The 15,083-nt window shown below is 40.2% G+C and overlaps 1 protein-coding gene across 2 annotated transcripts in view; it reads left to right on the forward strand.

Moving 5' to 3' along the window:
• Positions 1-15,083, forward strand: part of zmat3 (zinc finger, matrin-type 3) — a 38,900-nt gene that overhangs the window by 15,899 nt on the left and 7,918 nt on the right. For both annotated transcript variants that reach the window (XM_043702230.2, XM_043702231.2), the window contains exons 4-5: positions 3,800-3,919; positions 5,251-5,420. In XM_043702230.2, the coding sequence (XP_043558165.1) occupies positions 3,800-3,919; positions 5,251-5,420 (290 nt within the window). The remainder of the gene's footprint in view (positions 1-3,799; positions 3,920-5,250; positions 5,421-15,083) is intronic.

The following is a 15,083-nucleotide window of genomic DNA, read 5'->3' on the forward strand; positions in this document are numbered from 1 at the left end:
CAAAATCATTTATATAAATGACCATCAAAATGGACCCAGCACCAATTCCTGTGGAACATTACTGATCACAGGCCTTCAATCCATTATCATGCCTTCCTCTCTTTCCTGTACTACAGCTGAAAACTGTACTTGAACTTGACTCTGCCTTTGGAATTCCCTTAGTTAATGATTAGCTTATTGTTAAATAGCAAATCTTTACCTAATCAGGGACATGAAAAAGTAGAGTTAGCCCCAGCATAAGAGTTTCTTTGAATTCGTAGCCAAGTAGCTAAAATGCTATTATTGGCAGTAGGCTGTGGTTATACCTTGAAAACCTCGAATATGGAGTTCTGTTATAAATGTGAAAATGCAATTTTTTTATATAAGCATGTGAACATTTAAACTTTTGGTATAATAAAAATAAAAGTCCTTTGCAGTTGCACAATTCAGATTACTATTGATTGAAAATGTAGGTTCAGTGTTATAAGAACTACATTTCACAATCTGAAATCCCTTTATGGCTGAAAACTTGTATTATTTTGATTGTGACAAAAGTGCATAGTTACTTGAAATGCTACTGTAAAAATAAAGCAAATAATTTTCATTGTAAGCATAACTTTAGCATAGCAGAAGGTTCCTGTTTGTATTTTTAAAAAGTGGCAGGCTTCCTAAACAAGTCAATTGAAAGAACTATAGAATTCAAATCCTGATGGCTTCTGTCTGAATTAATATAAAGGAGGCCAAGTAGCATACATTCTGTTGAATAGCAACTTGAACAATACCAAGATATGATGTGGAGGAGCTGGTGTTGGATTGGGATGGGCAAAGTTAAAAATCACACAACACCAGGTTATAGTCCAAGAGGTTTATTTGGAAGCACTAGATTTCGGAGCACTGCACCTTCGTCGGCTAGCTGTGGACCATAAGACACAGAATTCATAGCAGAAGATTACAGTATCATGCAACTGAAATGATATGTTGAACATGCGCTGTATTGTTCGATGTTCTACGTTCTATAAACCTAGATTACTGTTCAGTCTCCCATCTTTTAGAATGGGTTGCAGGTTTAGGTTCATTAATATGTAAATCCTAGAATTTCTTTTAAGTCACATTCTTGAGATAATGTAAGATTTTATAAAAAATGGTGACATCTCAGATCAGATAATGCATTAAAGGTGAGAGGTTAGAGACTGTCTGTATCCCAATCTTGAACCAGACTGGTTCTGTTTCCGAGGTGGAATTTATAAAATATTACATGGTTTGTCTGCCTACAGATTGTGCGCTTTTTGAGCAAAATAGAATGTATCTGCAAATATAATTCTTCAAATGCAAATTCATCCCATAGACTTATATGTGTGTGTGCATGCATAAGAGAGAATGAGCGTGTGCATGTGAGTGTGTGTGTGTTTGTGTGTGTACATGCTTGTTAAAATGTGTGTGCGAATTTGATGGAGTATAAGCCTGTGAGAAGATGTGAGTGTGGGGGTGTATGTGTGTGTGTGAGAGACGGTCTGTGTAAGTATGTGAGAGTGTATGTATATATGTGCGTGTGTGTGTGCGTGAGAGAGAGTGTCTGGTGTAGTGAGATCATCTGTCATGTGAAATAAACCCAATGTCCCAGCTGAGGCCATCCTCATGGGTACCGAACTTGGCTATCAGCCTCTGCTTGACCACTCTGCGTTGTTGCGTATCCCGAAGTCTGTCTTGGAGGACGGTCACCCGAAGATCCAAGGCCAAATGTCCCTGACTGCTGAAGTGTTCCCCGACTGGGAGGGAACATGCCTGTCTGTTGATTGTTGTGCAGTGTCCATTCAACCGTAGTCATAGCGTCTGCTTGGTCACACTAACGTGCCATGCCTCAGGGCATCCTTGCCTGCAGCATATGAGATAGACAACATTGGCCGAGTCTCATGAGCACCTGCCACATACATGGTGGATGTTGTCCCCAAGTGTAATGGTGGTATCCATGCTGACACTCAAATACATCTTGCAGTGGTTGCCATGACAGGGTTATGTGGTGTTGTGTGGTTGATGTTGGCTTGAAGCCTGGGCAGTTTGCAGCGAACAATGACCTGTTTAAGGTTTGGCAGTTTTTTAAAGGTGAGAAGTGGAGGCATAGTGAAGATCTTGGTGAGATGCTCATCATCATCGATAATGTGTTGCAGGCTTAGAGGAACAATGTGTAGTTTCTCCGTTCCTGGAAAGTACTGGACAACGAAGGGTTCCCGATCAGTTGTATCCCATGACTGTCTCTAGGGAAGGTCAAAATGGTTTCTCATTGTGACCAAGATTGCATTCCCAGTTTCAAAATGGTTTTTAAAGATTCTTGATGTTAGCAGTTCCTTTCCATTTTTATTCATGTTACCCTAACCTTACCTCTCAGTTAGTCGTGAATGGATTATCGATGAGATTTCGCACATCAATGGTATTTCGTCAATGATTGTGATTAGTTGTAGCCAGATTAAGTCCAGGAGCCCATGGTCAGCCTGTGCTGCAAGCAGGAAACTATATTTCATGTTAATAGCAAAAACAGAAAATGCTGAAAATATTCAGCAGATAAGGTAATATGTAGACAGAGAAATATATGATTAGCCTTTTGTCTCAGCTTAGCAGTTATATTGATTATCAACTTTGGAGGTGTAGTGGACAGCGAAGAAAGCTATCTCAGATTACAATGGGATCTTGATCAGATGGGCCAATGGACTGGGGAGTGGCAGATGGAGTTTAATGTTGATAAATACAAGATGCTGCATTTTGGAAAAGCAAATCAGAGCAGGACTTATTCACTTAATGGTAAGATCCTAGGGAGTGTTGCTGAACAAAGAGACCTTGGAGTGCAGGTTCATAGTTCCTTGAAAGTAGAGGATAGTCAAGAAGGCATTTAGTATGCTTTCCTTTATTGGTCAGAGCATTGAGTATAGAAGTTGTGAGGTAATGTTGCAGCTATAAAGGACATTGGTACAATTCTAGTCTCCTTCCTATCGGAAGGATGTTGTGAAACTTGAAAACATTCAGAAAAGATTTACAAGGATGTTGCCAGGGTTGGAGGATTTGTGCTATAGGGAGAGGCTGAATAGGCTGGGGCTGTTTTCCCTGGAGTGTCAGAGGCTGAAGGGTGACCTTATAGATGTTAATAAAATCATGAGGGGCAAGGATAGGATAAACAGACAAGGTCTTTTTCCTGGAGTGAGTGAGTCCAGAACCAGAGTGCATAGGTTCAGGGTGAGAGGGCAAGTATATAAAAGGGATCAAAGAGGCAATGTTTTCACACAGAGGGTGGTGCGTGTTTAGAATGAGCTGCTAGAGGATGTGATGGAGACTGGTACAATTATAGCATTTAAAAGGCACTTGGATGGGTATATGAATAGTAAGGATTAGGGATATGTGTCAAGTGCTGGCAAATGGGACTAGATTATATTAGGATAACTGATCGGCATGGTCGAGTTGGACCGAAGGGTGTGTTTCTGTGCTATACATCTCTATGACTCTATGACTTGACAAATGCTTTTGTATTAATGAGTAAAAGATGTCTTCATAGCCTCTTTTACTTGTCTTGTCAGATTCATTTTGGAGCTAATGGAGATAAGCACTAGGAGGATATTAAAATGGGGGAAAGGGTCTGTAAAATTGTTTTAGGTCAATGATCTACAGGCAAGAAAGGCAAAGATGACAGAAACAACACACTGGTTATTTCTTGAGTGAAGTATTTTGCTATTCACAGGTGAAGATATTTTTGTGCATATCATATCAGTATATTACCTTGTGTGGAGTGTTTATGTTCCTCCGACCCAAATAATTTGTGAATATTTGTTTATCTTAGGGCAAAAACCACTCAAAGAAACTTCGTAATTATTACGCTGGGCATCAGTGTGTGGCTACTCCCAAACTGACTCATTTTGTAGATCAACCAGGCATACAACTTCACCCACCAGCATCCCAGGTAATGTAAATATATGCTATTAGTAGAGAACATCCAGATTTAGAGAAATTGCTGAAAATATAGCTGTCATTTTTCCCCTGCCAAACTGTATAAGTCACTTATCACCACTGTAATTGAATTTAAACTATGCATTCATACTATGATCATGTAGCCAATTTCCAACATTTGCTACACCTTCGAAAACAAGGAACTTGCCCTTACATATGGCATCTTTCATTCACCTTAGGTTGTTCCAAACCTCCAGAGACCCACTGCAGCAGTAGGTGTTAAATTATCTAACATGTACAAAAAAGATTCTGAATAGTGTGATTCAGCAACAAAAATAAAGCAGCTTTCACGTTTGTCTTGTATTAATCGTTATCCACACTGCAGATAAACCTCAGTGTAAATCCATTATTATGTGCTTCAACATACAATGAGTGTCTAGGTTCCCCCTCCTTTTAGCGCAGATATCTCATAGCTCTCAAAAGAGATAAATCTTTACTTAAAACTTCATTTTAATAGCTATCTTTGGAGGTTTTCTTATTAATTAACACAGACCAGCTATAATGTGGTTGCACTACTTGAACCACAGTATGGCCATTATAATGGGCTGTTTCGACCAAAATCTAGTTTGAGTAGCTAAAACTACAATAGTATACTTATTAACAATCCAGTCTTGATAGTCTGCTGCAGTAAAGAATTCCCACAGATTCACTACAGTCGGACAGAAAAGTTCCTCCTCATCTCTGTTTGAAATAGGCAATCTGTTAACCAGAGCATATGCCATTTGGTCCAAAACACTCTCACAAGGGAAAACAGCCTCTCAATATCTATTCTGCCAAGCTACCTAAGAATCCTGTATGTTTCAATAAGGTCATCTCTAATTCGTCTATACACCACTACGTACAAGACCAATCTACACAATCCTCATAAGAAAATCCCTCCATACCCGGAATCAACCGAGTGAGCCTCTAGACTGCCTTCAATGCCAGTATACCTTTCCTTTAGATAAGGGGACCGAAACTATTCAGTGTTTCAGATGTAGTTTGCAAATTTTTTGTAAAGCACTTTTTATACATATTCCCTTTTAAACAAAGATCAATAATCCATATGTCTTTCCTATTACCCATTGAACTTGAATGCTAGCTTTTCATGATTCATGTGACTCCCAAAGCCCTCTGCAGTTTTTCCCCATTTAAATAATACTCCGTTCTTCTATTCTTCTTGCCAACATGCTTATTGCATCTGCCAAGTTTTTGTCCACCAATTCAGCCTGTTTATATCCCTTTGTAGACTCATTGTGTTATCCTCATTATTATCCTTATCGATATATGTTATTTTCCATTCAGTCAGGATCCTCCAAGACGGCAGGTCGTGTGATACTGGCCACAGCAAATGATTACTGCAAACTCTGCGATGCTTCTTTTAGCTCCCCAGCTGTGGCACAGGCACATTATCAAGGAAAGAACCATGCCAAGAGACTGCGGCTAGCAGAGGCTCAGAAATCCAATTCATTTTTGTATGTATTCTGATAGTTGAAAATTCTTTAACAGGATATTTAATGTGTTTTTTATATGATATCTACTTTTTGTTGCATCATCTTTTTTGAAACAAGTAAATAGATAATTCACCTCTAAACATAGAAAACCTAAATAATTTTTGTTTTAATGATAGGCATCTAAATATCAGTTGTTTCTTTTACTGTCTACAGACAAAGGTGATTCTTCCTCATGCGTTCATCCTCTACATACCTTAGGACAGGCCTATCATCCAGCTGGCAGTCAATCATTGGAACAGTGCCCTCTTGGGAATTTTGAATTTTTTGGTATTTTGATCACCCTAACCCCACTCCCCAGTTGCACATTACAGATAATGCTAATCCACAGCAATTTCTCTCTCATTTTGGCAGCAACATTGGAGCATTTTTACGCTGTCAGTAGGAACAGCTTTTGTAAACTAGTCTGTTTTGACATTAGGTATTTCCAACCTTTGGAACTATGGTTCACGTCTTATCCCAGAAACCTTCAATAGAATTTTTCACATGAGAAATATGCTAGGGTTCAAATTTTATATGCAGTAGTCAAATTTTCTCCCAGATTACAGAAAAGAGTTTGAACACTTTTCATTAGGAATCGAGATCTCTGCAATCTAATTCTGGAAATAAGCATAGGTAATTAATTGCTGAGAGAGTTCTTTCTTTCATAGAAGACATTGAACTTAATTGTGGTGCTGACCCATTTAAAGGATATTTGTTTTGGAGAAATGAATATGACTGTAAACAAAGCCAGTATTTGTTTCCAATTGTCACATCTTTCTTCAGCTTGTCCACTAAATTCATTTTTGTCTTTAACGTATTTTTCCAGTCAGCCTGTTCAGAGATGCTCCACATCTGGAGTAGATGGGACTTGAACCCAGACCACCCAGTCTGTAGGTAGGGACACTATCACTGTGCCACAACTGAACCTTTATATCAGGAAAAGCCAAGGAACATTTTGTACAATGTAGTTTTGCACTATGAAATAACTTCACAAAGGCCTGTATCCTGTTACCAAGTCACCTTGTATTTATACGTGGAGAAAGTGAGGACTGCAGATGCTGGAGGTCAACGTCAAGAGTGTGGTGCTGGAAAAGCACAGCAGGTCAGGCAACATCCGAGGACCAGGAGAATCGATGTTTTGGGCATAACCCTTCATCAGGAATGAGGCTTGTGGGCTGGGGGGCTGAGAGATAAATGGGAGGGGGGGTGGGCTGGAGGGAAGGTAGCTGAGAATGCAATAGGTAGATGAAGGTCGTGGAGAAGGTGATAGGACGAAGAGGAGGGTGAAGTGGTTAGATGGGAAAGGCGATGGACTGGTCAACAGGGCAGTGCCAGGTTGGAGGCTTGGGACTGGGATAATGTGGGTGAAGGGGAAATGAGGAAAATGGTGAAATCCACACTGATGTCGTGTGGTTGGAGGGTCCCAAGGCAGAAGATGAGGCATTCTTCCACCAGGCATCAGGTGGTTTGGGTTTGTCAATGGAGGAGGCCCAGGACTTGCATGTCCTTGGCAGAGTGGGAGGGGGAGTTGAAGTGTTCAGCCATGGGGCGGTGGGGTTGGTTAATGCGGGTGTCACAGAGATGTTTTTTTGAAACGATCTGCAAGTTGTCTGCCGAATGTAAAGGAGACCACATTGGGTGCAATGGATACAGTAGGTGACATTGTGGAGTACAGATAAATTTCTGTTGGATGTGTAAGGATTCTTTGAAGCCTTGGACTGAGGTGAGGGGGGAGGTGTGGGCGCAGGTTTTATATGTAGAGAGTCCTTGACATCAAGCTCCCTCAGAGAGAACAGGATGTCTGACACTTTCGTTCTTATCTGTCAGACAGGGTTCCTTGAATGGACCAGAATAACAGCCCCAATCAGGGAAATCATATTCTATGAGGCCCACCTGGCTGACTTCGTTACAGTCAATACAGATTATCTGCCACACGATTGCATTCAGTAATTTCTAAGCTTTTTTTTTACTTGATTTCTTATAGAGGTAGAACGTCTGGCACGGTGGCACAGTGGTTAGCACTGCTGCCTCACAGCACCAGAGACCAGGGTTCAATTCCCACCTCAGGTGACTGACTGTGTGGAGTTTGCACATTCTCCCCGTGTCTGCGTGGGTTTCCTCCGGGTGCTCCGGTTTCCTCCCTCAGTCCAAAAATGTGCAGGTTAGGTGAATTGGCCATGCTAAATTGCCCGTACTGTTAGGTGAAGGGGTAAATGTAGAGGAATGGGTCTGGGTGGGTTGTGCTTCGGCGGGTCGGTGTGGACTTGTTGGGCCAAAGGGCCTGTTTCCACACAGTAAGTAATCTAACCCAAGAACTCAATCTGATTTGGGAACTGTGATGACCACAATTCATGACCATGACTTAAACATATCTTTGAACAGTAGTAATCAACCTTACATGTATGGATTTTTAAAAAAATGATATATAAACAACACAGGCAAGACTGTATTTGCTGACCACACCTATTGCCTTGATGAGGCCTTTCCCTTGAACCTCTGAAGTTCTTATGCATCATAGTGATGATCTTTAGGTAATTCCAACATTGAGATGAAGGAACAGCAGTATAATTTAAAGTAAGTGATTTGTGAACTGGAAGGGATCCTTGATTTCATGCTTCTCAGTGTTAGAGGTCCCAGGTCAGGGCGGTGCTGTCACAGTATCCATCAGGTGTTAGTGTGTCAACTTTGAGAAATCTTTAAATTGAAGTCCTGATTGAGGCTCAAAACTCCCAGATCATAACTAGCTAGAATTAGTTAGTTAAAAATCACACAACACCAGGTTATAGTCCAACAGGCTTCCAATTAAACCTGTTGGACTATAATCTGGTGTTGTGTGATTTTTAACTTTGTACACCCCAGTCCAACACCGGCATCTCCGAATTAGAATTAGTTATGTTGTGCTGTCTGGTGAATACAGCAATCTTCTTCATCTGTCATAAAAAATGCTTTATTGATGAAAGTTGGCCTCAAAAATTTCATATTGGTTTCAGCTACTACTCTAATATATCTACTTTTGCAGTACTCATTCTGCTTAATCTGATTTGCTCAGAGGTTTTGACATCCTTGTCATTCACTGTAATCTTCTAATTTACTAACAATGAGAAGAGCTAAGTGTAAATTGCTTTTTGATACCTCCTATGTAGACGCAAATGCTATTGATGTCTAATATTCTTGCAATATCATGACATGCATTACAGATTTGTGTTGAGTGGTATCAAATGGGGCACGTGTCATGTATCCAGCCCATAGTTAGTTCCACTAAAATCAGTTAAACTAAATATTGGAAATTGCATTTAATAGATGGGTGAAACTTTGCCAGTTTAATGCAATTTAACTCCGAAGACAAGCCTTTTTCTACCTGTACACCTCAATTTCAAAGGTATTGTAATTAACCATCACCTATAAGTTTTCATCAATTTCCTTTCTGACAAATACCCCTTTGGAAAACAATATGAAGAGATGCAGGAGTATTGTATGCAAAAGAAAACTTACCTGTTAGTGAAAGGCCAGCTTCTGCTTCATCGTTTCCTGATTTAATCAGAACCTTCACCACAGTAATTATTCCCATGGTATTTGCAAAAAAATGTTTTATGAATGGCTTTGAACTATTGTTTACTTCAGAGTTGAGGAGCAGCTTCTTGTATATAAGATTTAAGAAACAAATTGCAAGTCAGGCCAGATGGTAAATTGTGGTATTTGTTCTTTGAGCTTTGCTGTGATAAATTTATGTATCTTTACAGGCAGCAAATATTGTGAACTCATTGGAGGACATAACATAATCTTGCATCACGTGAACTGTTTGCTTCTCATAAATAATTCCTGTTAGATCTTTAGATAGTTAGCAGGCAAAACCAAGTCCTTTTTCTATCTAATTTATCATAAGCTCGGCACACTGTCTCAGAATGTCAGTTAATCTCGTCATTTTCCACGATCTGATACAGATAATTTTGTTGTTGAGAAAACAAACTTTCAAATCGATGCTTGTCAAATAATTTTTAATGTAGAAAATAAGTTCAAAACATTCACCACCAAATGATAGTTGTTTAATGGTGTGAGATCTTGCAGTCATAAATTATGATATTCTAACAAAATATATTTGCAATATTTATTTCACTCAAGCCTCAAAACTGATAATATCACAGATGATTGAAGGCACATATTCTGTGTAAACTTACTGCTTTTACATTTTATAGGATTAATTGTTAAGTGAAGGTCATTTAGGTTTTGTAGCAATAAAACTTGAGATTACCACTTCATAAAGCTAAGGACCATAGAATATTTATCTTTGTGAGAAAAGGTCAGTTCAACACATATATCTTAATGGCTTAACATCAATATAGATGTTTTAGATTGTTTTTGAGGGAAGACATTTGATTAAAGTGAACACCTTTATTACTCCGTGAACTTTTATCCAAAGCCTCTCTGTTGTAAGTTGATTCAGAAACTGTAACCTTAAATCAAAGTAACTTTGTCGCTAATTGCTAAGGTCATTTTTGTTATTGGCATAGAGGCAATACTGGCAAGGCGATGTATATTGCCTTTTGAGAATGGCAATTTTTTTACCGCATGTTCTTATGAGAGTGGTAATTAAGGCAAATCAAGATTTTTGACCCAACAACAGTGAAGGGATATTGCTAAATTGAGAGAAATGTTCTATGAGGAGAGATTGAGTTGAGTAAACCTACATTTCCTCAAACCAAGGAAAATGAAACGCAACCTAATTGGAACGTGTATAATTCTTAAGGGATTTAACAGAACAGATTTTGGATGGATGTTTCCCTGTTTAGAGAGTATAGAACTATGGGTGAGAGTCTTAGAATAAGATTTTGACCATTTAGGACTGTGAGTGAAGAGATTTCTCCTAGTCAAAAGGTTGAGAACCCCCGACCCCAGAGCTGTGGTCCTCAGTCATTGAATATATTCAAGAAACAGATTAATAGATAGTTGGGTATTAAGGGTTGTGGGGATACTGTGGGATGGTGGAGTTGAGGTAGATGATGAATCATGATCATATTGGATGACTGAGCAGATTTTAGGGCTAATTCTAGGTAATCCAAGATGGAGGACGGTAAATATTTCTGGCTGTAACAGGCTGTGCCGTTTTTGAGGTATTTTAGGTGTTGGAGATGATTTCCTCAAATTCCAGGAGCAGCAGTTACTGTTTTATATGCTATTGCATTGTTTGGAACTTTGGAGAAAAAATAGTCAAAATAACAGCACTTTTAAAAGCGAAAGGAACAGACAAAGGCAGCACAAGGTGAGACCAGTGCAGGAGAGAGAACAAAAAAGAAACCCACACTGCTAACTGACAGAGCAGTGAACCTGCGAAGTTACTGCCTTTGCTGTTTGAATTCATGTATCGCTGGACATCGGAGTGCATCTGGGAAAATTAACAAGAACAATGAAATTCAAACTAATCTTGAAGGAACCTGTTTGGGAGCGGTCACAGCACAGAAACAGATATGTGAATATTTTTAAGTGTGGCCTACAGAAAGTCTGCAGTAGTGAGTAGAGCTGGTTCTTTCTTGGTCATATGTTTTATTGAGATATGTCTCTTGACTAAACTTAAAAACATAAACCATAAGTATTAACTTAGCCCGGAGCAGTGTTTTATAGAGGAATAAGACAGTGCTATTTTCTGGGTCTGTAGACTAAAGAAGCAAAAATGGTCTTTGTAGAGTGATATACTCTTCTTGTCAGATGTGGGAGTTTAGGGAGAATTTACGTGTTACTGAGGATTATATCTGCAATAAATGCTGTTGGTTGTGAATCTTATCAGATCAAATGGATCAGTTGAAGAGACAGTTAGAGGTAATGAGAAATTTACAAAAGCAAGGGGGTGTGATGGATGGCAGTTATATGAAAGGAAAAAAGTTGCAGATGCAGCACATAGATGGGTTAACTCCAGGAAAGGTAACAGAGATAGGCAGGTAGTGCAGTAGTCTTCTGTTATATCCCCATTTCAATAAAGTATGCTGTTTTGGAAAATGTAGGGGTTGATGGAATGTAGCACAAACTGTCAAGTTTCTGGTATTGAGACTGGCTGTAATGCAACGAGCGGTACGTCGGCTTCCAAGAGATCAATTGTGTTGGTGACTCTCTCGTCCGAGACACAGACAGATGTTACTGTGGCCATCAGTGAAAAATCAGAATGGTATGTTGCCTCCTTGATGCCAGGATCAAGGATGTCTCAGAGAGGGTGCAGAATGTTCTCAAAGGGTAGAGGGGCCAGCAGGAGGTCATTGTACACTTTGGAACCAATGACATAGGAAGGGAAAAATGAGATTCTGAAGGGAGAATATAGAGAGTTAGGCAGGAAGTTAAAAAGGAGATCCTTGAGAGAAGTAGTGGGACCCAGGGAGATAGTGAGGAAAGAGATCAATCTGAGACTGGTACATTTGAGAAAAGAAGTGAGTCAAACTGTCAGGATAGGCAGGGACAAAGCAGAGAACAAGTTAGGACTGATAAATTAAACTGCATTTATTTCAATGCAAGAGGCATAACAGGGAAGGTGGATGAACTCAGGGCATGGTTAGGAACATGAGACTGGGATATCATAGCAATTACAGAAATGTGGCTCAGGGATGGACAGGGCTGGCAATTTAATGTTCCAGGATACAAATGTTACTGAAAGGACAGAAAGGGAGGCAAGAGAGGAGGAGGAGTGGCATTTTTGATAAGGGATAGCATTACAGCTGTACTGAGGGAGGATATTCGTGAAAATACATCCAGGGAAGTTATTTGGGTGGAACTGAGAAATAAGAAAGGGATGATCACCTTATTGAGATTATATTATACCCCTCATACTAAGAGAAAAGTTGAGAAACAGATTTTTAAGGACATCTCGGTCATCTGTAAGCATAATAGAGTGGTTTTGACTTTCATGACATAGACTGGGAACTACCATAGTGTGAAGGGTTTAGATGGAGAAGAATTTGTTAAGCATTTACAAGAAAACTTTCTGATTCAATATGTGGATGTACCTACTAGAGAAGGTGCAAAACTTGACTTACTCTTGGGAAATAAGGCAGGGCAGGTGACTGAGGTGTCAGTGGAGGAGCACTTTGGGGCCAGTGACCATAATTCTATTAGTTTTAAAATAGTGATGGAAAAGGATAGATCAGACCTAAAAGTTGAAGTTCTAAATTGGAGGAAGGCTAATTTTGCCAGTATGAGGCAAGAACTTTCAAAAGCTGATTGGGGGCAGATGTTCACAGGTAAAGGGACGACTGGAAAATGGGAAGCCTTCAGAAATGAGATAACGAGAGTCCAGAGACAGTGTACTCCTGTTAGGGTGAAAGGAAAGGCTGGTAGGTATAGGGAATGCTGGATGACTAAAGAAATTGAGGTTTTGGTTAAGAAAAAGAAGGAAGCATATGTCAAGTATAGACAAGATATATCAAATGAATCCTTAGAAGAGTATAAAGGAAGTAGGAGTATACTTAAGAGAGAAATCAGGAGGGCAAAAATGGGACATGAGATAGCTTTGACAAATAGAGTTGAGAATCCAAAGGATTTTTACAAATACATTAAGGACAAAAGGGTAACTAGGGAGAGAATAGGGCCCCTCAAAGATCAGAGGATAAAGTGAGGACTGCAGATGCTGGAGATTCCTGAAGAAGGGCTCATGCCTGAAACGTCGATTCTCCTGCTCCTTAGATGCTGCCTGACCTGCTGCGTTTTCCAGCAACACATTTCCAGCCCCTCAAAGATCAGTGAGGCAGCCTTTGTGTGGAACTGCGGGAAATGGACGAGATACTAAACAAGTATTTAGTATTTTGCATCAGTGTTTGCTGTGGAAAAGGACATGGAAGATATAGCATGTAGTGAAACAGGTGGTGATATCTTGAAAAATGTCCATATTACAGAGGAGGAAGTTCTTGATGTCTTGAAACGCATAAAAGTAGATAAATCCCCAGGACCTGATCAGGTGTACCCTAGAACTCCATGGGATGATAGGGAACTCTTTGCTGGGCCCCTTGCTAAGATATTTGTATTGTTGATCATCACAGATGAGGTGCCAGAAGACTGGAGGTTGACTAACGTGGTGCAACTGTTTACAAAGGGTGGTAAGAACAAGCCAGGGAACTATAGACCAGTGAGTCTGATGTTGGTGGTGGGCAGGTTCTTGGAGGGAATCCTGAGGGACAGGATGTACATGTATTTGGAAAGGCAAGGACTAATTAAGGATAGTCAACATGGCTTAGTGCATGGGAAATTATGTCTCACAAACTTGATTGAGTTTTTTGAAGAAGTAACAAAGAGAATTGATGAGGGCAGAGCGTTGGTTGTGATTTATGTGGACTTCAGTAAGGTGTCCGACAATGCTCCCCATGGGACACTGGTTAGCAAAGTTAGATCTCATGGAATACAGGTAGAACTAGCCATTTGGATTCAGAACTGGCTCAAAGGTAGAAGACAGAGGGTGGTGGTGGAGGGTTGTTTTTCAGAGTGGAGGCCTGTGACCAGTGGAGAGCCACAAGGATTGGTGCTGAGCCCATTACTTTTTGTCATTTATATAAATGATTTGGATGTGAGCATAAGAGGTAAAGTTAGTAAGTTTGCAGATGACATCAAAATTGGAGGTGTAGTTGACAGCGAAGAAGGTTACCTCAGATTACAACGGGATCTTGATCAGATGGGCCAATGGGCTGAGTAGCGGCAAATGGAGTTTAATTTAGATAAATGTGAGATGCTGCATTTTGGGAAAGCAGAGCTTAGTAGGACTTATACACATAATGGTAACATCCCTCATAGCTCCTTGAAAGTGGAGTCACAGGTAGATAGGATAGTGAAAAAGGCATTTGGTGTGCTTTCCTTTATTGGTCAGAGTATTGAGTACAGGAGTTAGGAGAAAGTGAGGGCTACAGATGCTAGAGTACCAGAGTTGAAAAATGTGGTGCTGGAAAAACACAGCAGGCCAGGCAGCATCTGAGGAGCAGGAGAATCGACGTTTCGGACACAAGGCCTTCTCCAAGCCCTTCTTCCTCATTCCTGAAGAAGGGCTTGTGCCCGAAACATCGATTCTCCTGCTCCTCGGATGCTGCCTGGCCTGCTGTGTTTTTCCAGCACAACATTTTTCAACTACAGGAGTTAGGAGGTCATGTTGAGGCTGTACAAGCCATTGGTTCAGTCACTTTTGGAATATTGTGTGTAATTCTGGTCTTCCTATCGGAAGGATGTTGTGAAAGTTGAAAGGGTTCAGAAAAGATTTACAAGGATTTACGGTAAGAGGGGAAAGATATAAATGAGATCTGAGGGGCAACGTTTTCATGCAGAAAGTGGTACATCTGTGGAATGAGCTGCCAGAGGAAGTATTTGAGGTTAGTACGATTGCAACATTTAAAAGGCATCTGGATTGATATATGAATAGAAAGGATTTGGAGGGATATGGACCGTGTGCTGGCAGGTGGGACTAGATTGGGTTGGGATATCTGGTCAGCATGGATGGTTTGGACCAAAGTGTCTCTTTCCATGCTGTACATCTCTGTGACTCTAAATGACCTATCCTTGCTCTTTTTCCCTCAGCTGTTACATTGATATATGCACAAGTCAAGATACTGTGTGCTTTGGAGGGGAATTTGTTTGATGGTAAAGTTTTCAGGGTTAGGAAATGCTGTTGAAGTAAGCTTTGTGAGTTATGGT

This window comes from Chiloscyllium plagiosum, unplaced genomic scaffold (genome assembly GCF_037043375.1).
Source record: "Chiloscyllium plagiosum isolate Xiang-an unplaced genomic scaffold, Cpla_swu_hap1 HiC_scaffold_13, whole genome shotgun sequence".
Lineage (NCBI taxonomy): Eukaryota > Metazoa > Chordata > Chondrichthyes > Orectolobiformes > Hemiscylliidae > Chiloscyllium > Chiloscyllium plagiosum.